This window comes from Hypanus sabinus, chromosome 24, assembly GCF_030144855.1.
Source record: "Hypanus sabinus isolate sHypSab1 chromosome 24, sHypSab1.hap1, whole genome shotgun sequence".
NCBI lineage: Eukaryota > Metazoa > Chordata > Chondrichthyes > Myliobatiformes > Dasyatidae > Hypanus > Hypanus sabinus.
This window is the reverse complement of record NC_082729.1, coordinates 16,256,146-16,280,323: the sequence shown is the minus strand read 5'-3', so window position 1 is coordinate 16,280,323 and position 24,178 is coordinate 16,256,146. Positions and strand designations below refer to the sequence as shown.

At 43.5% G+C, this 24,178-nt stretch overlaps 1 protein-coding gene across 1 annotated transcript; it reads right to left on the bottom strand.

Moving 5' to 3' along the window:
- Positions 1 to 2,366: 2,366 nt before the first annotated feature.
- Positions 2,367 to 24,054, bottom strand: zcchc17 (zinc finger, CCHC domain containing 17). Its single transcript, XM_059949354.1, has 8 exons — positions 23,982 to 24,054; positions 20,096 to 20,167; positions 19,830 to 19,887; positions 16,421 to 16,521; positions 13,676 to 13,767; positions 12,418 to 12,518; positions 9,470 to 9,597; positions 2,367 to 2,913 (listed from the first exon to the last, which is right to left on the bottom strand). The coding sequence occupies exons 1-8, from the start codon at positions 23,982 to 23,984 to the stop codon at positions 2,716 to 2,718; spliced, it is 753 nt and encodes a 250-aa protein (XP_059805337.1). The 5' UTR covers positions 23,985 to 24,054; the 3' UTR covers positions 2,367 to 2,715.
- Between the last annotated feature and the right edge of the window lie 124 nt (positions 24,055 to 24,178).

Below are 24,178 nucleotides of genomic sequence, written 5' to 3'. Positions count from 1 at the left end.
CTCCCTCAACCTGCCCCCCCCCCCCCCCCATGGCGCAGAGGCTCCAAAGCTCTGTGCTCGCAAACGCCCGTAGGCTATCTTATTGTGAGTCGGTTCGGATGTGCCAGGAAAAGGGTCGCCACAACCAATTATTTCCCAAAGCAACAGGGAGCCGCAGCACAGACGTAAAAGAGCCACATGTGGCTCCGGAGCCGCGGGTTGCCGACCCCCGCTCTAGTCATTCGCTTTACCAGATAAATTGCAACTGCCAGCGATAGCAGGGTATGGATAATGAGTTGGATGCCAAGGCTAGTAAGATTAAAGGCCAGGACTGAGGGAACTTTTATCTCTGCTGTGTATGAGGGCTGGGGGAGGGGGGGTGTTGGTAAGGTGAGAGCAGACATCCAGGAAATAGAGGAAATGTCGGTGCGGGCTTCACTAAGAGGGGGAAGTCACATTTCCTGAAAAGAAGCATTTCAGAAGACCTGGAACAAAAAGCCACATTTTGAGAACAGATGTGGCAAAGACAGAGAAACTGAAAATCATATAAATGCTTAAAGAAAGTATAAGCTGGAAAGCTTATAAAAGAATGTATGTGATTAAATTTTATAATTTTATACTCCAACCTACAGCATGTCTCCAGGTTATCTCTTGGTTCTTGTCTTTCATGTACATTATCAGAAGTTCTTAATTTTATGAGCAATGGCATAAAATTTAACTCTCTTATCTTCCAGTCTGCCAACAGCTCATATTACGTTGGATTACATATACCATCCCCCATCGCCGTTTCCTGCCAATGTGCTTTATTCCCTTAACACTTGAGCATTAACACTGAACATAGTTAATGTAACATTTTGTGATCTGTAATTATATACTGGGTCAAAGCTGAGTGCAATGAAGAATGACAGTAAATTTGAAGGTGATCAAACAAATGCTGAAGTACTGGTGTGGAAGTCATGAAGTTAATGTATGTTTAAATGTAGGCGGCAGTGCAGCCTCTCTAGGTCCAACCTAGGATGCCACTGTTCATCCTTTACATCATTCTTGTGAGGGCAAGACACTACTGGATATTAAGAAAGCAGGGACTGAAGGTCTACCCCACTAGCAAGTTGCTGGATAGCAGTGGAACTGCATTTATAACATAAGAAATAGGAGGAGTCGGCCATCTGGCCCGTCCAGCCTGCTCCGCCATTCAATAAGATCGTGGCTGATCTGACCATGGACTCATCTCCACCCTCCCGCCCTTTCCCTGTAACCCTTAATTCCCCTACTAAGCAAAAATCTATTCAACCTTGTCTTAAATATATTTACTGAGGTTTGCACCACTGCTTCACTGGGCAGAGAATTCCACAGACTCACCACTCCGGGAAAAGCAGTTCCTCATCTCCGTCCTAAATCTACTACCCTGAATTTTGAGGCTATGTCCCCTAGTTCTAGTTTCTTACGCAACGTGTTGCAGCCTGCTTCAACGTCACTGGCGTTGTGCGATCCAACAGATGGTGAGGGACTTATTAGTTGTGAATGCAAGACCCTGCGGACATTAATAATGTAAAATATTACGAGTTTGATTGCAATGGGTTTATTGGCGAGATTGACAGCGGGGGAGCTGCATGCCCTCGACTGTGGCACAGACCAGGCCCTCGTTCATGCCTCGGGGTTGGGCACCTGTTGTGGCTGCCGAGGAAGGTCATGCCGGAGACCAGCCACGCCTGTTGGTGCCACCCGCCAGTGTTCTGTTCGCTCAGTGGAAGACTGAGAGGAGGTTTGATAGAGGTACACAAAACTATGAGGGGTACAGACAGGGTAAATGCAAGCAGGCCTTTTCCACTGAGGTTGGATGGGATGACAAACAGGTCGTGGGTTAAGGGTGAAAGGTGAAAAGTTTAAGGGGAACACAAGAGGAAGCTACTCAAGAGGCGTGAGAGTGTGGTGCATGCAAGCTCGCTTTCAACATTTAGAAGTTTGGATGGGAAGGGTCTAGAGGGCTATGGGAGTACGCGTTTTACGTGGTTTCCGCATGGACTAAATGAGCCAAAGAGCCTGGTTCTGTGCTGTACTACTGTGGCTTGTTCTTGCAGAAACATGGCTCTCGGACAACATCCATACACCATCAATCTGCAGGCCACAACATTCAGGGACTTGGGCTATGTTATTACTTTCCTAATATTATTTTTTGTAGCTATGTTTTTCTGCTATAATTATACGTGCTATGTGTGTCTTGTGCTACTGTTGGTTCTGTGCTTTGCACCTTGGTCCCAGAGGGACTCTTGTTTTGTTTGGCTGTAACCATGTGTTTTGCTGAATGATAATCAAACTCCGACTTCTGTATTTTTAATGAAGATAGTAACTCATTTAAAATAAATTGTTTCAATTCAATCAAATTAATGAACAAAGGACTTTTAATAGGATATGGATTTCTATTCACATCACTATAGGACAGTTGTAAATCCAATACTAAAGATGGAATATTTGGCCATCCAAGAAAAATAAATTGTAGGAACTGAAATGGGAATATTTCAGCAGAAAAATTAAGACATATCATTCTACAAAAACAGTAAAATATTGCAACTGTTATTTTACAACAAAATTGTGTATTCAAATGTATCTTGCAACCAAATACTGTACAATGCATTACATCCTTAACAAGGTAGGAGAGAGTCGCCAGTTTAACTTCCTTGAGCGTTATCAATATCTCCAATCACAAAATTCAGCTTTCAGGGTTTCTACAGTTCCGGCCTATTCCTTCTTTTTGGATTCTTTATGTTTCTTGTGCTTTTTGTGCTTCTTCTTGTGTGACTTCCGAGTCTTTTTTGAATGCCTGTGCGTTTTCACATCTGCACGGCCCTGCTCATTGTCTGTGTCCGATGTCTCTGAAGAATGGGATTTGGAAGAAGCTGCCTTTCCCTTGTCCTTCTTCAGTTCCTTTTCTTTCTCCTGCAGGAGATCATACACTTATTTATGACAACACTGGTAAAATAGCAGCCATTTCCTTTCACAAATCTGGTTCAAAAGTAGCTACATTCTACACTTGTCATTTTTATTGTTATCCTCGATGTCTTAAGTTCTTCCAGACAAAAATAAGATCATAAGACATTGGAGCAGAATTAGGCCTGCTCCGCCATTTCATCATGGCTGATCCAATTTTCCTCTCAGTCCCAATCTGTCCCTGTGTCCCATCATGCCTTGAGCAATCAAGAATTTATCAACTCCTGCCTTAAATATACATAAAGACTTGGCCTCTACAGCTGCCTGTAGCAAAGAATTCCACATATTCATCACTCTCTGGCTAAAGAAATTCCTCTTCATTTCTTTCCTAAAAGGACGCCCCTCTATTCTGAGGCTGTGTCCTCTGTTGTTAGACTCGCCACCATAGGAAACATCCTCTCCACATCCACTCTATCAAGGACTTTCACCATTCAATAGGTTTCATTGAGGTTACCCCTCATCCTTCTGAATTCTAGTGAATACAGGCCCAGAGACATCAAACATTCTTCATATGACAAGTCATTCAATCCTGGAATCATTTTCATGAGCAAACACGAGGAAATCTGCAGATGCTGGAAATTCAAACAACACACACAAAATGCTGGTGGAACACAGCAGGCCGGGCAGCATCTATAGGAGAAGCGCTGTCGATGTTTCAGGCCGAGACCCTTCATCAGGACTAACCAAAAGGAAAGATAGTATGAGATTTTAAAGTAATGGGGGGAGGGGGAAATGCGAAATGGTAGGAGAAGACCGGAGGGGGTGGGATGAAGCTAAGAGCTGGAAAGGTGATTGGTGAAAGTGATACAGAGCTAGAGAAGGGAAAGGATCATGGAACAGGAGGCCTCGGGAGAAAGAAGGGGGGAGGGGGAAGCACCAGAGGGAGATGGAGAACAGGCAAACAACTAAATATGTCAGGGATGGGGTAAGAAGGGGAGGAGAGGCATTAACAGAAGTTAGAGAAGTCAATGTTCATACCATCATGTTGGAGGCTACCCAGCTGGTATACAAGGTGTTGTTCCTCCAACCTGAGTTTGGATTCATTTTGACAGTAGAGGAGGCCATGGATAGACATATCAGAATGGGAAAGGGACGTGGAATTAAAATGTGTGGCCACTGGGAGATCCTACCTTTTCTGGCGGACAGGTGTTCAGCGAAACGGTTTCCCAGTTTGCATTGGGTCTCACCAATATATAAAAGGCCACACCGGGAGCACCGGACACAGTATACCACACCAGCCGACTCACAGGTGAAGTGTCGCCTCACCTGGAAGGACTGTCTGGGGCCCTGAATGGTGGTGAGGGCGGAAGTGTAAGGGCAGGTGTAGCATTTGTTCTGCTTACAAGGATAAGTGCCAGGAGGGAGATCGGTGGGAAGGGATGGGGGGGGGGGAAACAAGTGAACAAGGGAGTCACGTAGGGAGCGATCCTTGCGGAAAGCAGAAAGGGGGGGGGGGGAAGGAAAGATGTGCTTGGGATCCCGTTGGAGGTGGCGGAAGTTACAGAGAATTATACGTTGGACCTGGAGGCTGGAGGGGTGGTCGGTGAGGACAAGGGGAACCCTATCCCGAGTGGGGTGGCGGGCGGATGGGGTGAGGGCAGATGTGCGAGAAATGGGAGAGATGCGTTTGACAGCAGAGTTGATGGTGGAAGAAGGGAAGCCCCTTTGTTTTAAAAAAGGAAGACATCTCCTTCGTCCTGGAATGAAAAGCCTCATCCTGAGAGCAGATGCGGCAGAGATGGAGGAACAGTGAGAAGAGGATAGCATTTTTACAAGAGACAGGGTGGGAAGAGGAATAGTCCAGGTAGCTGTGAGAGTCTGTAGGCTTGTAGTAGATATCAGTAGATAAGCCGTCTCCAGAGATTGAGACAGAAAGATCAAGAAAGGGGAGGGATGTGTCAGAAATGGACCAGGTAAATTTGAGGGCAGGGTGAAAGTTGGAGGCAAAGTTCATGAAGTCAACGAGCTCAGCATGCAGGAGGCAGCGCCAATGCAGTCATCGATGTAGCGAAGGAAAAGAAGGGGACGGATACCCATATAGACTTGGAACATGGACTGTTCCACAAAGCCAACAAAAAGGCAGGCATAACTGGGACCCATACGGGTGCCCATGGCTACACCCTTGGTTTGGAGGAAGTGGGAAGAGCCAAAGGAGAAATTATTGAGAGTAAGAACTAATTCCGCTAGACGGAGGAACCTCCTTTGAACCCTCTTCAGTTTCCAAACCTGCTCACAATACTCCAGTGCTTTGTTAAGTTTCAAGATTACATCCTTGGTTTTATATTCTAGTCCTCTTTGAATGAACTCTTAATATTGCATTTGCTTTTCTCACCACAGACTCAACCTGCAATTAACCTTTAGGGAATCCTGCACAAGTCTCAAATCCCTTTGTTCCTCAGATTTTTGTACTTTCTCTCCATTTAGAAAATAGTTAACTCTTTCATTTCTTCTACCAAAGTGCACAATCATACATTTCCAGACACTATCTTCCAACTGCCACATCTGTACCCATTCTGCTAATCTGCCTGTCCTTCTATAGCCTCCCTATTTCCTCAAATCTACCTGCCCCTCCACGTATCGTCATATCAAACTGGAAGAAAATGGCAGCGCAGCCACTCCGGGAATGAATATCTGTTATCTGTAAGTAGGGGCTGTGCACAATCCTGGTTTGATGGGGACGGACGTGAAAAGCACGCAGGAACATCTGGTGAAATTTTTGACACGCCTGTTTCGCTGCCGCTGCTACTGTGCAATCGAGAAATCTCTGGAGAGGAAGGCCCCAAATCCTCGGCTTTGCCTGTTGCTTGGCAGCCAGGGCCAGGGTCGAAGGGCTCAGCAGAGATGGTGCTCGGTGTCGGAGGCTCGAAGTTTTTCAGACGGACTCAGAGTCGGCTGTGGTCGGATGTTTCTGGAGGCTGCATCGGGAAGCTTTGCGGCACTGGAGGTTCATGGCAGGAAGAGTTTTTCTTCCTTCCACCGTCTACATGAGATGATGGGCTATCGAGGGCTTTGAGACTTCCTTTTACCGTGTCCATGGCCTGCACTTATCAAATTACGGCATTGCTTTGCACTGTTGTAACTATATGTTATAATTATGTGGTTTTTGTAATTTAGTCTTGGTCTGTCTTGTGTTTTTGTGATATCATACTGGAGGAACATTGTATCATTTCTTAATGCATGCATTACTAAATGACAATAAACAAGGACCGAGTGTCCTCACAATCTAATCATCTGAAACACTGCAATAAAGCCATCAATTCCATCATCCAAATAATTTACATACAACATAAAATGAAACTATCCCAACACAGACCTCTGTGGAACACCACTAGTCACTGGCAGCCAACCAGTGAAGGCTCCCTTTATTTCCACTCTTTGCCTACTGCCATTCAGCCTCTACATTAACCATGTACATGGGCTCATAGCTTGTTAAGCAACCTTATGTGTGACAACTTGTTGAAGGCCTTCTGAAAATCCAAGCTACCAAGAAAACCATCAACCATTCCCCTTTGTCTATCCTGCTTGTTATCCTTCAAAGAATTCCAACAGGTTTGTCAGGCAAGAGTGTCCATTGAGGAAACCATGCTGACTACAGCCTCCAAGTACCCTGGATCCTCATCCTTAATAATCGACTCCAACATCTTCCCAACAACCAAGGCCTATACGAGGAAATCTGCAGATGCTGGAAATTCAAACAACAACACACAAAATGCTGCTGGAACACAGCAGGTCAGGCAGCATCTATAAGGAGAAGAAATGACAACGTTTCAGGCCGAGACCCTTCATCCTGATGAAGGGTCTCAGCCCAAAACATCAACAGTGCTTCTCCTTATAGATACTGCCTGGCCTGCTGTGTTCCACCAGCATTTTGTGTGTGTTGACCAAGGCCTATGGTTTCCTTTCTTTTGTCTCTCTCCCTTCCTGAAGAGTGGAGTGACATTTGCAATTTTACAGTCTTCTGGAACCGTTCCAGAATCTACTGATTCTTGAAGGATCATTACTAATGCCTCGCCAATCTCTTCAGCCACCTCTTTCAGAACTCTGGGGTGTACCCCATCTGGTTCAGGTGACTTACCTACCTTCAGACCTTTCAGTTTCCCAAGCATCTTGTCTTTTTATGGTAACTTCACACACTTCATGCCCCCGATACCTGGAACTTCCACCATACTGCTAGTGTCTTCTACAGTGACGACTGATGCCAAATACTGAATCAGTTCATCCACCATTTCATTGTCCCCCATTACTACCTCTGCAGCATTGTTTTCCAGCGGTCCAATATCCACTCTCACCTCTTTTACACTTTACGTATCAAAAGAAACTTTTGGTTTCCTCTTTAATATTATAGACTAGCTTACTTTCACATTCCACCGTACCTTCTTAATGACTTTTTTAGTTGCCTTCGGTTGGTTTTTAAAAGCTTCCCAATCCTCTAACTTCCCACTAATTGTTGGACTATTAACCTCTTCTTGCTCAATTCAAGAAATCAAGAATTGTGCACAATATTGCAAGTATCAAAAACAGGAGAAATTCTGCAGATGCTGGGAATCCAAAGCCACACACTCAAAATATTGGAGGAACTCAGCAGGTCAGGCAGCATCTATGGAAGTGAATAAACAGTCAACGTTTCAGGCCAAGACCCTTCAATAGGACTGGAAAAGAAGGGGATAGATGACATAATAAAAAGGTGCATCAAGGGTCAGGAAGACAGCTACAAAGTGATAAGCGAAGCCTGGTGTGTAGGAAAGGTAACGGGCTCTATGAGAAAGGAAACTGAAAGGAGAGGAGAGCGGACCATAGGTGAAAGGATAGGAGGCAGGGACCCATGGGGAGGTGATAAACAGTTAAGGTTAGTTAAGGGGCCAGAGTGCGGAATAGAAGAGGGGATGGGGAGAGAATTTTTTTTTTAAACCAAGAGGAGTAATTGATATTCATGCCACCCGGTTGCAGGCTACCCAGACAGAATATAAGGTGTTTTGTTCCATCCTGAGGGTGTCCTCACCAAGGATACAGGGCAACTTATTGGAATGGAGATGGGAATTGGAATTAAAATGTTCAGCCACTGGGAAGTTCTACTTTCCTCTATCATGTCCTGTCTAAGTTGAGAGAAAGTAAGAAGTCAGACATTCGATACATCCTTTAAATTTGAAGAAATCTGGCGACCTTTCATTCAATATTTTCATATGATTTGATTTATTGATTTTTGTACTGAATCTCGTCCAGTTATTTATTCCAACTTTTGGATTTGATCAGAAAGTCTTTCTTTTCTTGGTTTTACTCTCAGGGTGAACTTTTTATCTTTTTCTTTTCCTTTTTGTTTTTGTTGGTAGAGAATAGTGGGGGGGGGGTTTCATATATAAAAATTCAGTAAGTCTTTTTTTCTTTTTATGAATTGATAAGTGAATTATCTTTTTCCTTATTATACATATCAGATTAATACTATGTATGATTTTGATAATGTTTATTTCACCTTCTGTATGTATTGTTATTGATAAATATATTTGAGATAATTCTCCTCTTGCTTGTATATATGCTCTTTCTAAAATCAATAAAAAGACTGATAAAGAAAGGAAAGTTATGCTTTTGGTGGATGGAGCGGAGGTGTTCAACGAAGCGGTCTCCCAATTTACAATGGGTCTCGCCAACGCAGAGGAGGTTGCATCAGAAGCACCGGACACAATAGGTGACCCCTGCAGCTTTGTAGGTGAAGCGTTGCCTCAAATGGAAGGACTGTTTGGGGCCCTGAGTGGAGGAGGGAGCAGGTGAATGGGCAGATGCACCACTTTGGTTGCTTGCAGGGATAAGTGCCAGGATTAGTGTAGAGGGACGAATGGATAAAGGAATGACAGAGGGAGCGATTCCTGAAGAAAGCAGAGAGATGGGGGAAGGTAAAGATGTGTTTGGTGGCAGGATCCCTTTGGAGATGGTGTAAGTTATGAATAATGATGTATTGGATGTGGAGTCTCATACGGCAGTAGGTGAGGACAAGAGGAACTCCATCACTGTTAAGGTAGTGGGAAGACTGGGTGAGCACAGATGGTTCGGAAACTGAGGAGATGTGTGGAGGAAGGGAAGCCCTGTTCTTTGAAGGAGGCGGACAACTGTGATGTCCTGGAAAGAAAATCCGCATCCTGGGAACAAATGTGGCAGAGACAGAGAAACTGGGAATAGGGATTAGCATTTTTACAGGAGATTGGATGGGATGTAGTATAGCCAAGATAACCATAGGAATCTGTAGGTTTATAATAGTTTGTCTCCAGAGATGGAGACAGAGAGATTGAGAAAGGGAAGGGAGGTGTTGGAAATGGACCAAGTGAATTTAAGGGCAGGGTAGAAGTTGGAGGCAAAGTTAATGAAATTGACGAGCTCATAGTGGGTGCATCAAGACAGTTGTCAATATAGCAGAAGAACATTCAGATCAATATTGAATTGTCTCCTTTTTTACTAAACTATCTATTTATAACCTGGAATTACAGGGTGAGCTTCCAACTCTTAAGTAAGTAATTACCTTCCTTTTCTTCTTTGGAGGTGGACACTCAGATTGGCTGGAACAGTTGGCTAATTCCACTTCATCATCAGGAACCAGGCTATACTTAACGCCTCCTGGCTGCATGAAGCAATCTTTTGCAAAATGCCCTGGAAGGCAAAGGAAGATTGCTTACATTCTGCCTGAAACGGTGACTCATCCCTATTAATTGCCAATGATACAACCGGAGCACGATCATGCAGCGTGCGGTACTTGGGTGAAAGTAGATTTCCAGCAGCTCCAGTTCCCTCCCACATCCCAAAATTCTGCAGGTTAATTAATCACTGTAAACTGCCCTCTAGTGGATACACCCTACCCCAGAGGAAAAGCCTTACCCGCCGTTGAGCACATCAGAAAACAGCATCCGTCAAGAACACCCACCATCCGGTCCATGCTCACTTCCCACTGCTGCCATTGGGAAGGAAGGACAGGAGTCTTAGGCCCCACACCATCAGGTTAGGAACAGTTATCACCCTTCAACCATCAGGCTCTTGAACCAAAGGAGATAACTTCACTCAACCTCACTTGCCCCATCAATGAAATTTTCCATGGATTCACTTTCAAGGACTCTTCATCTCATTCTCTATATAGTTACTGCTTATATATTATTATTTCAGATTTATTGAGCATGCCCAGAACCCAATGAATCTCAGGGTTGTATATGGTAACATATATGTACTTTAATAATAAAATTTACTTAGAACTTTGCTGAGACAGGGGTTGATTCCAGCAATGATCAACCTCTCAAAGGACTTCATTACATTAGACGTGAGTGCCACTGGGCAATCGTCATTGAGGCACCTGACCCTCCTCTTCTTGGGCACTGATGTGATCGTCATCCTTCTGAAGCAGGTGGGAAACTCTGACTGCAGCCGTGAGAGAGGGAAGATGTCCTTGAACACGCCCGCCAGTTGGGTGGCACACGTTTTCTGAGCCCCACCAGGTGCACCATCAGGGCCTGACACCTTGTGAGGGTTCACCCTCTTGAAATACGTTCTGAAGTCAGCCTCCGAGACAGAGACCTCAGGGTCACTAGATTCTGTAGGGATATGCACAGGTGTGGTTTTATTCTGCCTTTATAAGTGTGCATAAAAAGCATTGAGCTCAGCTGGTGGTGAACCATCACAGCCATTCCTAATGTTAGGTTTCCCTTTCTAGGATGTAATGGCCTGCAAGCACTGTCATCCACTGTGACGTGCATCCAATTCCATCTTTAACCACAATCGGAATGGTTTTAAAATAGCTTTCTGTAGGTTGTACCTGGACTTCTTGTACAGCTCTGGATCATTGGTCTTTAATGCCACACACTCAACGACACAGGTCTTGATGAAGTTGGTGACAGCTGTGGCGTATTCATTCAGACTCGAAGATGAATCCCTGAATCCACCGACTCAAAGCAGGCAAACCAATTTCCAAACGAGTCAAAGTGAGGTTAGCTCCACCTGCATGTTCCACTCGTGTTCAGTCAGCGGACTCAAGCCACCTTTTGTTTTGTACAAAATCAAGATGTGCTTACACTCATAGATGGTTAAGTCTCACAGAACTAAAACGTACGCCTGCTGGAAGAGTGGTGACGCTTGCAGACTGCCACCAACGCATCTTCGCACTGTGTTGGTCAATGACGCAAATGAGGCATTGCACTACGTTTTGGTAGCTGTATGACAAATAAAGCTAATATTTATCTTTAAAATCTTTAAATTCATTTATCACTCTGGGGTTTTATATTTCAAAGTAATTTGCTTTTGGAAACACTGCCGGGGGTGGTGGTAGAGGCATTAGTGACTTTTAAGAGACTTAGATAGGCACATAGACCAATGAAAAATGGAAGGCTATGTGGGAGGAAAATGTTACATTGATCTTAAAGTAGATTAAAGGATCAGCACACCATAGGCAAAAGGGCCTGTTCTCTGCCACTATGTTCCACTGCAGGGGGGTCACCAAACTTTTTTGCACCGTGGACTGGTATAGTATTGACAATATTCTTGCGGACCGGCCAATGGGGGGGGGGGGGGGGTAGTTAAACATGACTGGAAAACAGCAATACTCAAAGGAGGTTCCCTATGTCCAGTCTATTCCGCAATTTAGTTTACGTGGCTATCAGCACTTGCTTCTGTCCTGCTTGCTCACGTTTTCTCCGCTCAAAAAACTCAACGGATTTGTCTTTAAGTTCAGGGTGTTTGGACTCAGGGTACCGAAGCAGTTTTGAAGGTTTCATTGCCTCATTAGACAGCCTCCGGGCCCGAACTCCAGCTTACCGCCCGCCCGCCGCCAGACGCCTCGGCCAGGTGCGGCTGGTCGTGGGTGGGGTGAGAGGACGAAGTAAGGGCCGGAGGTCACAGTCCGGAGAGAGCAACCGATTGAGTGAGGAAGAGTGTGACAAGGCGCGCCCTGCCCCCTCCCCCCCCCCCCTGTAGGTAGGTAGGATCTATCAGCCGATAAAAGTTTGGCTCGAGGGATGACTTTCAGCAGATCACAGTGAGGTAGCTACTCTGCTACTTACAAATCCCTGAGCCCAAATTAGGTCGTCTGCGAATATTTTAGCATCGGGTTCCCCATGAACATTCGGAGTACTAAACAGGTTTAGAGGCGGCGCCCATCTGTCCATGCTCCAGGCCAGTAGCAGCGGCACTTCCGCTGGCCACGTGAGGCTCCTAGTTACCCAAGGCCAACCAGTGACCGCTGGCGCTAGGGTATCACTGCGTTTAGGCAACTGATGACCTCGCAAGGTGTAGCTGACTCATATTGTTTCATTTCACCAAATCATATCGTTTCCTCGCAGCCCAGTGGTTGGGGACCACTGTTCTACTGATCCCAAACTGAATTCTGCTAAAACTAACCAGATTTAAAATTTACCTGAATTTCTGACTTTTTTTAAAAGTCTTTTTTTCAAACGAACTCTTAATTGCAAATAAGATCAATGATGCAAGTACCTTTACATCCACATTTTTTGCAAACCGTGTTTAGGACCGCTTCAAGTGTTATCTTCTGTGTGGTAAGATCTTTGAACTTGCGTTTTCTCCTCTCGTCCTGGCTGTAAAATAGTCACAGAGTGGTGTTAAACTTAGCCACTTTCTGCCTTTCATCTAGAAATATTACAGGCAGTCCCCAGGTTACGAACGAGGTCTGTTCCTGAGTCCGTCTTTAAGTCAGATTTGTACGTAAGTCAGAACAAGTACATCCAGTATTTAGCATCAGTTAGTCAAACATTTGTCTTAGTATATATGTTACCTTTCTATGCATATAAAACACATAAGAAACGTATAATTCCAATAATTAAACCATTGCGTTGCTTAGTAATAACTGTAGCCTTCATTGGGGCAGGGCCTTTCACATTTTCCATTATTCTCATTTTATCCTTTATCCTTTAAAATTGTTCCGATCGTTGACCGACTGTAACCTAACACTTTTCCAATGTCCGATGGCGTTTCAGCTCCTTCCAAACGCTTTATTATTTCTACTTTATTTTCAATCGTGATTCCCATTAACTGAACAGAAACACTGCGGGCAGCAGGTCTGGAGTTCCGCTGGGTCCTAAGGACCACTGCACTGAATTCCCCGGGTCCTAAAGTCCACCGCACTGAGACTGGTTAAATGGGACAACTGGGGGCTATGCTGGGTTTGGGTATCTGATCCTCCACAATATTCTGTGTGGGAATTTAAACTGGACTTGGCAGTGTTTTTTTTCTTACGAGGTTGAGTTGCGAGCTTGTCACTGGATCAAACTCGGGAACCTCCGTTCTCGAGCCCAGCATTGATCTCACTGTGCCACCAGCTGAACGGTAAAAGGGGTGGGGGGGTCAGGATGAACCTAGCTAAAAAATTTAAGCCAAATACAAAGTTACACACTCAACGCAGTGTCAATGGCAACAACTTAAAAAGGCAGACAGCGTCACGATCTGACTTAAACTGGTGGACGGCATTCTCCTTCCTCGGTTCATAAGTACGAGTCGTTCGTTAAGTTGGACATTCGTAACTTGGGGACTACCCGGTGCTACACTGCAGCATGGTATTTAGTTTCTTTTTGAATAAAACTAATTTCTTGTTTGTATTACAGGAAGCTGCAAAGCATTGTATGGGAGAAGCACAACTGTAATTGCTATAATACTCAAAAACTATCCTGATCTCAACTTTGTGTTAAAATTGTTCTAATTTTCAAAGCATATTTAATAAACCAACAGAAACACGCACTCAAGAGCCACGTTATTTGGATCGAGGTCCTTTCCAGTTCCTTGATTGACAGACTTCATTGACAGAGAAAGCTTGACTTTGCCGTCCTTCTCCTAAAAATAAAAGTTTTACATTCATACAATAGAAATTTGATGTTGGTTACTGGCAGCAAATGCATAATTTAGTAACAGATTGACTGCAATGGTATGCATTTAGTGAAAGCAATCAGTAACAACTCTCCATCCTAAGGTTGATTAAAACATGTTCACTGCAACATTATGTGAATACCTTGTAGAGTTGAATCTCAAAATTCATGTTCACATAAATCTTAAAGGTGATGGTATACTTTATCAACCACCATAGATGATGCCCTGAATCTCAGAGCAAGAAAATACATATACACCCATCTACATCAATCCCTTCTTCCAGCACTTGGCCCATAGCCTATTTTGCTTTGGTGATTCAGAGCTTATCTGAATTATTGTGAAATGCAGTCAGCGACTCTGCCAGCATCACTCTCTCAGATTGTGCGTTCCAAATACTCATCTCTTTGGATGGAAGAAGATTCTTCTCAGGTTCCCTTTAAATCTCTGACCCATGCCCTTAGCCTGCCCACTAGCTTTATGCACCTCGGATATGGGGAAATGTTTCTTGCAGTTTACCCCTCATAATTCAGTACCTCAAACGTGTTCACCACAGACTAGATGGGCTGAAGGGCCCATTTTTGTGATACAGTTCCCTATGACTCTCTGTCCCCTCTTAAACTTCCTCCAGGGTAAACAGACCTGGCCTCTTCCATCTCTCCTCATAAGTAAACTGCTCCATCTCAGGAAACGTCCTGGCGAATCTCCTCTGCCTGCTCTTCAGTGTAATCCTGGTTGCCTCATTATAGGAAGGGTGTAGAAGCTTTAGAGAAGATGCAAAGGAGGTTTACTAGGATGTTGCATGAATTAGAGAGCACTTTTTATTAGGATGAGCAAGTTAGGGCTTTTCTCTTTGGAGCAAAGCAGGATGACAGGTGACTATATAGAGGTGTATAAGATGCCAGAAGGCAGCCAGGGCAGAAATGTCAGATACACTGCAGCATAATTTTAAGGCAACACACACAAAATGTTGGAGGAAATCAGCAGAAAGGTCGACATTTCAGGCCAAGACACTTCTTCAGGACTCAGTCTGAAAGGGTCTCGGGCCGAAACGTCAACTGTTCATTCATTTCCATCGATGCCGCCTGACCTGCTGAGTTCCATCAGCGTTTCATGCGTGGCGCTTTGGAATTCCAGCATCTGCAGAATTCCTTGTGTTTAAAATTTAAGGTGATTGGTTGTAAGTATAGGGGTGGATGTCAGAGATAGTCTTTTTTATCTTACAAAGAGTGTGGTGAGTGTGTGGAACGGGCTGCCAGGGGCGGTGGTAGAGGCTGACACATTAGGGACATCTAAGAGACCATTAGATAGGCAAAATGGATTTTAAAAAAAAGTTCTATGTGGGATGGAAGGATTTGATTGATCTTGGAGTATGTCAGGTCATGGATGTTGATGTGGTGAGGACCTACTAGTACCTGGGGGTGCATCTAGATGACAGACGTGAGCGGAGCACCAACACAGAGGCTGTGTACAAGAAGGGCCAGAGTCACCTCTACTTCCTGAGGTCCTTTGGAGTGTGCAGGCCTCTCCTTCACATGTTCTACCAGTCTGTTGTTGCTAGAACAATCTTCTATGCAGTGGTGTGCCGGGGCAATGGCATCAACACGGGTGATGCCAACAGGCTCAATAAACTGATTACAAAGTCTGGCTCTGTTATAAGAGTCACACTGGACACACCGGAGGCTGCGGTAAAACAAAGGACCCTATGGAAAATCCTGTCAATTCTGGACAACGTTTCTTGCCCTCTGCATGCCACCTTGGCTGAACAGAGGAGCACTTTCAGTGATAGACTAAGATAACCGCACTGCTCCAAAGAGCGCTATATGAGGCCATTCTTACCCTTGGCCATTAGGCTCTATAATGAGTCAACCTGTAGTTGGGAAAGTTAATACCCCTCCTGTTAAAACACACACAAAACGCTGGTGGAACACAGCAGGCCAGGCAGCATGTATAAGGAGAGGTCCTTATAGATGCTGCCTGGCCTGCTGTGTTCCACCAGCATTTTGTATGTGTTGTTTGAATTTCCAGCATCTGCAGATTTCTCATGTTTACCCCTCCTGTTAGCCTGTTTGAGGTAACTTATCTTTTAATCTTTCTTACTTTTCTTCTAATACTTGTATATCTGTGCCCTTGTAATGCTACTGTGACACTGTAATTTTCTTTTGGGATCAATAATCTATCTATTGGTCTATTTGTAATTGAAGGTGATTGACTTGAATGTTAACTTTGCTCTTCTCACCATAGATGCTACATGATTTGCTGAGAGTTTACAATATTTTTATTTTGGTAACAATAATATTGCTGATGCTGAAAATCTGAAATAAATATGAAAAATGATATGCTCAGCTGTAATTGAAGGTTATTAACTTGCATTTCTCTCCTTAAATGCTGCATAATTTGCTGAGAGTGAGAGATCAGAATATTTTATTTTGGTAACTAATTGTCGTGTACAAGGCACATAGGGAAAATCTACCCCTTATAATGAAGGTTCATTGACCTGTGTATGTTAACTCATAATTCTCTGCCTGCAGATGCTGCCCAAGCTGTAGAACATCCTGCACAGGTTATCAGGATAAAGGAGTTGGGGGCGGAGTGGGAAAGATGAAGCAAGACGTTCCTGTACCTCCTTCCCAATTACTTTAACCCAGACTTTTTCTCCAACATCAACAATCTCCGATGGGTTATCCACCCGACTTGCTGACATTTGCGACTTGTGGACAAGACCTGCGAAAACAAAGCAAGCTTTGAGTACATTGTAACACACACACACACACACACACATGGCCGGAAGAACTCAGCAGGCCAGGAAAGGGATAACACGTCGACGTTTTGGATCGAGACCCTTCATCAGGAGTGTGGCACGTGGCCAAGTGGTTAAGGCGTTGGACTAGTGACCTGAAGGTCAAGAGTTCGAGCCCCAGCTGAGGCAATGTGTTGTGTCCTTGAGGCACTTAACCACATGTTGCTCCAGTCCACCAGGCTGAAAATGGGTAGTGGCAAAATGCTGGGGGTTAATCTCGCAGTAGACTGGTGTCCTAACCAGGGAGAGTCTCGTACTCTGTCATTTCATGCCAGGGAAACCGTCATAAGCACCGGGACAGGCTTCAACTTTAACCTCCATCAGAACTGGAAAGCGAAAGGGAAACAGCCAGAATAAGAAGGCAGGGGCAGAGGAAGGAGCACAAGCTAAAAAGCCAGGTGAGGGGAAAGGTGGGGGGGGGGGGGGGGCGACGTAATGGATGTGATAGGCGGTAAATGGCTGAAGGTGAAGGGATCTGATAGGAGAGGGGAGTGGACCACAGGATAAAAGGAAGGAGGAGGGACATCAGAGGGAGGTGGTAGGCAGGTGCAGAGAAAAGAAGGGGCAAGAGTGAAGCCAGATGGGGAATAGAAAAAGAGGGAATGGGTGAGATGGGGAAACAGAAATTACCAGAAGTTAAAGAAATTGATGTTCATGCTGTATTTGTAATTCCCACAATCAGTGCCGATTATCCAATGCAGAAACCCATGACGTCCTGTTTTGATCCAACACTTCTAAAGGAGGGTCTCATTCCGAAACGTCGACATTTATTCATTTCCATAGATGCTGCATGATCTGCTGAGCTCCTCCAGCATTTTGTGTGTGATTTCCTTTCTTATTTGAGTTACATTTTTGCGTTCATCTTAAATTTGAAAAATATTTAACTGATAGAACATTACATTAGTAGGATTACTTAATTTGACAATCGTCACAACACAGGATTATATTCATTCAGTGAGAGGAGATGGTTGAGTGTCATAACAAGTGTGCTGTTTGTTAAGGATGTGATTTCAAGGTACATGGAGACACATGATAGTCATGGGGGATTTCAATATGCAAGTAGATTGGGAAAATCAGGTTGGTGCTGGATTCCAAGAGGGGGAGTTTCTAGAATGCCTACAAGATGGCTTTTTAAGGCAGCTCATGTTGAGCCCACTAGGGGATCAGCTATTTTGGATTGGGTGTTATGCAATGAACCAGAAATGATCACAGAACTTAAGGTAAAGGAACACTCAGGGAGAAGTGATCATAATATGATCAAATTCACCCTGAAATTTGAAAAGGAGAAGCTGAAGTCAGATGGATCAGAATTACAATGGAGTAAAGGGAATTACAGAGATGTGAGGGAGGAGCTGGCCAGTATTGTTTGGAAAAGAACACTGCCAGGGATGACGACAGAGCAGCAATGACTGGAATTTCTGGAAGCAATTCCAGAGGCACAGGATACATACATCCCAAAGAGGAAGAAGTATTCCAAAGGCAAGATGATACAACCACGGCTAACAAGAAAAGTCAAAGCCAACATTAAAGCCAAAGAGAGAGCACATAATAAAGCAAAAATTAGTGGGAATTAAGAGGCTTGGGAAGCTTTTAAACACCTACAGAAGGCAACTAAAAAGTCATTAAGGTAAAGATGGAATACAAAAGTAAGCTAGCCAATAACATTAAAGTTTTTTCAGATACGTAAAGTACAAAGAAGAAGCGAGAATAAATACTGACAGCTGGAAAACGATGCTGGGGAGGTAGTAATGGGGGACAAACAAATGGTGAATAAACCATATAAGTATTTTGCATCAGTCTTCACTGTGGAAGACACTAGCAGTTTGTAGAAGTTCCAGGTATCGGGGCTCATGAAGTATGTGAAGTTACCAGAACTAGAGAGAAGGTTCTTGGGAAACTGAAAGGTCTGAAGGTAGATAAGTCACCTGGACCTGATGGTGGATACCCCAGAGTCCTGAATGAGGTGGCTAAAGAGATTGTGGAGCCATTAGTAACGATCATTCAAGAATCAGGTTGATGTTGTGTGCTTGGATTTTCAGAAGGCCCCTGATAAGTTGCCACACATTAAACTGCTTAACAAGGTGCAAGCCCACAGTACTACAGGAAAAATTCTAGCATGGATATATCAGTGGCTGATTGGCAAGAGACAAAGAGTGGGAACAATGGGAGCTTTTTCTGGTTGGCTGCCAGCGACTAGTGGTGTTCCACAAGGGTCTGTGTTGGGACCGATTATTTTTATGTTATACGTCAATGATTTGGATGATGGAATTGATGGCCTTGTTGCAAAGTTTGCAGATGGTATGAAGATAGGTGGCGGGGCAGGTAGTTTTGAGAAAGTAGAGGGGCTACAAGAAGAGTTAGACAAATTAGGAAATGGGCAAAGATCTGGCAATGGAATACAATGTCAGGAACAATATGGTCATGCACTTTGTTAGAAGAAATGAAAAGGTTGACTATTTTCTAAATGGAGAAAAAGTACAAAAATCTGAGGTGCAAACAGATTGTGCAGTATTATCTAACGATTAATCTGCAGGTTGAGCCTGTGGTGAGGAAGGCAAATGTGATGTTTGCATTCATTTCAAGAGGACCAGAATACAAAAACAAAGATGTAATGTTGAGTCTTTATAGAGCACTGGTGAGGCCTCACTTGGAGTATTGAGAGGAATTTTGGCCCCTTACCTTAGAAATGATATACTGAAACTGGAAAGGGTTCAAAGCAGGTTCACAACAATGACTACAGGATTAAATGACTTGTCATATGAAAATCGTTTGATGGCTCTGGGCCTGTATTCACTGGAGTTTAGAAGAATGAAGGGTGACCTAACTGAAACCTATTGAATGGTGAAAGGCCTTGATAAATTGGATGGGGAGAGGATGTTTCCTATGGCGGGAGGAACTACGACCGAATAGAAGGGTGTCACTTTAGAATGAAAATGAGGAGGAATTTCTTTAGCCAGAGAGTGCTGAATCTGTGGAATTTATTGCCACAGGCAGCTGTGGAAGCCAAGTCACATACACTTAAGGCAGAGGTTGATAGATCCTTGATTTGGTCAGGGCATGAAGGAATACGGGGGGGGGGGGGGGAGGGCAGGGAGGCAGGAGATTGGGGCAGAGAAGAAAATTGAATCAGCTATGATGAAATGGTAGAGCAGACTCCATGGGCCAAATGGCCTAATTCTGCTCCTATATCTTATGACCTAATGATACACAAAACAGTAACAGGATGATATACCTTGCCGTTTGCAACCAGGAATTTTAATAAATGCTCCATATTCTGTTACAGATGCAACCTAAAAAGAAATAAATTTTTATTTTATGTTATTTTATTCTGTACTTTATTATTAGCTAATATTATTATTAATTATTATTTTTAAATGTTGCTGCTGTAACAAAATAATTTCCCACTCGGGATCAATAAAGTAATTATTATTATTATTATTATATAGTGATTAACAATTGAAGGAAATCTGTGTGCATTTAAACTAATAACAGACGTACCTCGCCCTGGGAGACTGAGTACATCTCAGGCACGTCCTCCATCTTTTTGCAGTAGGAAGAAAGTGGAAGTTCCTACAGGATTCAGCAATGAAATACACATTTGCCAGGAATACTTTGTTTTTCGCATTCCCCCCCCCCCCCCAAGAGGCTCTAGATGCAGAAAATCAAATGCAATTAATAAAAAAAATTGTGCTCTGAATATGACAGAATGCTGCAAAGTTACACCAGCCCATTTATGAGGAGATAGGTTTTCACTCATTCTCAATGGAAATCAAATACTCCCTAAACTAATACTTAAAATTTGTGTCCCAGGGCACTTGTTTCAACTTCAAACTCAATTATGAAGTATTCTTCATAAATTAGTCAGACATTTTTGAATGTAAGTAAAATCTGTGGGATTCAAAATTTTAAGTGCATTCTGAGCTGCACATCAGAGTGAAAATTGAATTTAGACTTTTATTATTGGCACAGAATCACTGGAGGTTTTGCAAAAGCCACAGCAATTAAATATGTGCAGAACAAATAAACCTACAATTCTGAATGCATCACAATTACTTTTGTTTTCATAGAAAATATAAACATGGTGCAGTAGGATACTCGGCCTGTCAAATCTATTGCATATCTCAAAGTAAAATCACATTTTCCCATCCATTCATTTCCCTGTAACCTATTCTATCTCATCTGCCCAGAACTCCACCTGTTTCACATCTAATTCACTAAGGATGGTGTCTGGTAACTTATGGTAACCACTTAATTCCTAGTCAGTGACTCATAGAACATAGATTAGTACAGCACTGGAACAGGTCCTTTAGCCCACAAAGTTGTGTCAAACTTAAATTAGTAATTACATGGCAAACTAAACTAATCCCTTCTGCCTACACAACATCCACATATCTCTATCTCCCTCATATTCAGAATCACAATCAGGTTTGAGATCACCGGCTGATGTTGTGAAATTCGTCGTCTTTGTGGCAGCAGTTCAATACGATGGGGGAGAAAGACATGAATTATAGGAGGGAGGGGAGGGGAGAGGGATTAAACAGTTAAATAAGTAGTGCAAAAAAATTTTTTAAAACATAGAAAGTAATGAGGTAGTGTTCACAGGTTCAATGTCCAGTAAGGAATCTAATGGCAGAGGGGAAAAAGCTGTTCCTGAATGGTTGAGTGTGAGCCTCCTCCCCAGTGGTAACAATAAGAACAAGGCATGTCCTGGGTGATGAGGGTCCTCAATGACAGACGCTGCCTTTTTGAGGCATCGCTCCTTGAAGATGTCCTGGATACCACGGAGGTCAATGCCCATGATGGACCTAAGTTCACAACTTTCCAGACAGTGATGCAGCCAGTTGGAAAGCTCTCTGCGGTACATTGTAGAAATTTTCGAATGTCTTTTGTTACATACCAAATCTCTTCAAACTCCACATGAAATATAGCCACTGTTGTGCCTTCTTTGTAGCTGTATCGATATGTTTGATCCTGGATGGATCCTCGGAAATAGTGATACCCAGGAACTTGAAATTGCTCACTCTTTCCACTTCTGATCCCTTTCACGTGCCCATCCAAACATCTCTTTAAAGGCTCTAATTTATATTCTATCACCTGCCCATCTAGCACATTCTGGGCACCCACCTCTCTCTATGTAAAAGAAAACTTGGCCCCACATCTCATTTCAACTTAACCCCTCTCACCTTAAATGCAGGCCCTCTGAATTGTTGTTATTCTTAATAAATCAAATGGGTCAGCCATTTTACATCTTTTAAATATCAATATTTTGAAGAATAAAAGAACTGCAAATGATGGAAGTAGAAAGAGAAAATACTGGAACTTGATTGGTTGCCCCCAAGAGGACCACAACTTTGTCATTGGGTTTGGAGGCTTGCGTGTCTCAATGACCCGGAGAGCTATGTTGGCTGGAGTCAGGGCTTTATGCTTTGGCTCTTGGTAGGGTCACCCATGCCAAACAGGTCTAAGGGTAGAGGCAATCCACCGGCCCTGCAGGTTCCAGGGTTCAGCTCAGGTCTAACAACCCCGACTGTTAAAACAAAATTGTTATGGAAACAACAATGACGAATCCTTCTACATCTGAGTGTGATAGTATTCCTGAATCTCCACCCAGGACTTACATGATTGACTGCAGTGAAAACCGAGAGGAAGCTACTGAATGATGAAGGAAGCCGTGAACACCGCCAGAGATGGAGGACATTCATTGCTACCCTAAATGCCAGCGGTGTAATAGGGCAGTAAAAAAAAATTCAACAGGTTAAGCCAAGTTTCGTGAAATAAGAAACAAAGATAATGTTCCCAGTCAATGGCCTTCTATCAGTAATGAAGTAGTAGAGAATAGCAATGTGACAATAACCGGATATTTTAGAAATACTGACCCAGACTTTCAGATTACCTTCCCTACTCTTCATTCTTTTACATTTCTTCAGGGTACAGGCAGCTATGAGTTTAAGCGAGTCATTCAGCTGAGAGTCCTGCACTTTGGAACATGCCAGGACTTCACAATCTGGTCTTGTCCAAAAAAAAAGGCCTCCAACATTGCAGAACACCCCATTTTAATATCACAGAATGTATACAACATGCAACCTGTATGTTACTCTTCAGACATCCACGAAACAAGCAACCCCACAGAATGAATGACAGAAACATCAAAGCCCCGATGACCACTCCCCCCCCACCCTTCTCACAGAACCTAAATTTTTTCAGAATTCAAATTTGAAACCTCCTGATTCAGAGATGAGAGTGCTGGCCATTAAGCTACAACTCATGATACTCTTTACATTTAAGCTCATACTTCTTAGTTGCCTTGTTCTCACTTTTCATGTTGATTTTTCAATATTTTTGACGATGCAGTTACATCACCACTAGTCATTCTGATAACCCAGTAATATTGCATTTGTCCCATATCGTAAGAAAAGTGTTGGGAATCTTCTTCAGGAGGCCACCTCACTACCTAAAAACGCTGGGCAAGTTATTCTGCTATTTAATCCCCCCTCCCCAACAGCAAAGTGTATACACTTCACTTACAGAATCTGAGATTGCACCAAGGAGGGGTACAGGAATGAAATAGAGCTGTTGGCTGAGCTCTATTTCAATAACAACTTCACACTCAACGTCAGCAAGACCAAGGAACTTATGACGCGCTTCAGGACGGGGAACTTGGGAGAACACACAACAGTCTTCACCGAGGGATCAGTGGTGGGAAGAGTAAGCTGTTTCATGTTCCTGAGCGTTATCATCTCGGAGGGTTCCCCCCCAGCCCGACGCATTGTGCAAGTGCAATCACGAAGAACGCATGCCAGCAGCTCTACCTCATTAGGAGTCTGTAGAGTTTGGTGTGTCACCAAAGACTCTTGTGAAATTTTACAGGTGGACAGTGGAGAACATTCTAGCTGGTGGCATCACAGCTTACAACCAGCGGGCTGAGGAGGGTTGATTTGGCCAGTTACATCGCAGGCAGTCCTCACACTTTCAGAAGGTGCCGCGTCAAGAAGGCGGCATTCATCATCAAAGACCCTCACCATGCACTCTTCTCTTTGGAAGAGAGGTAAAGGAGTACGAAAGACCCACATTCAAAATGTTTTAGGAACAGTTTCTTCCCCTCTGCCCTCAGATACCCCTGCAAGGAGCATGAATCTATTAACACTACCCCATTATTTGTCTTCTGTACTAGTTTATTTAAATGTATAATTTATAATACTTTTATGTCTTGCACTGTACTGCTGCCGCAAAACAAATCTCATAACAAATGTCAACTCTGAACCCGGAAACAAGCTGGAAACACAGCCTAAAGTACAACAACCACCCTTTACTGATAATAGCCATTAAAATATAAAACCGAACTTAAAATAACACAGACAATTAATTAACAACGAACAAAAATCACCATTCATCCAGTCACCACCATCTTGCAACCTTTGCCATCAGAACCAATAGTAAAGATTCTTACTCAATCCGGACAGATCGGATAGAAGATTGACAGCGATATTAGACCAATCAAAGCACAAGTCCAACTGTAAACCCGCCTACTGTCTATGATTGACATTGACGGTAGCCTGTGGAGATAGAGATAGGGGGGGCTAA

Excerpts from the sequence above, each read along its gene's own strand:
- zcchc17 (XM_059949354.1), bottom strand. Across the intron at positions 19,888-20,095 it reads ACTCAGTCTCCCAGGGCGAG|GTTGCATCTGTAACAGAATA; the intron begins GTACGTCTGTTA and ends ATTTCTTTTTAG. Across the intron at positions 12,519-13,675 it reads CCAAATAACGTGGCTCTTGA|CCAGGACGAGAGGAGAAAAC; the intron begins GTGCGTGTTTCT and ends ACTATTTTACAG.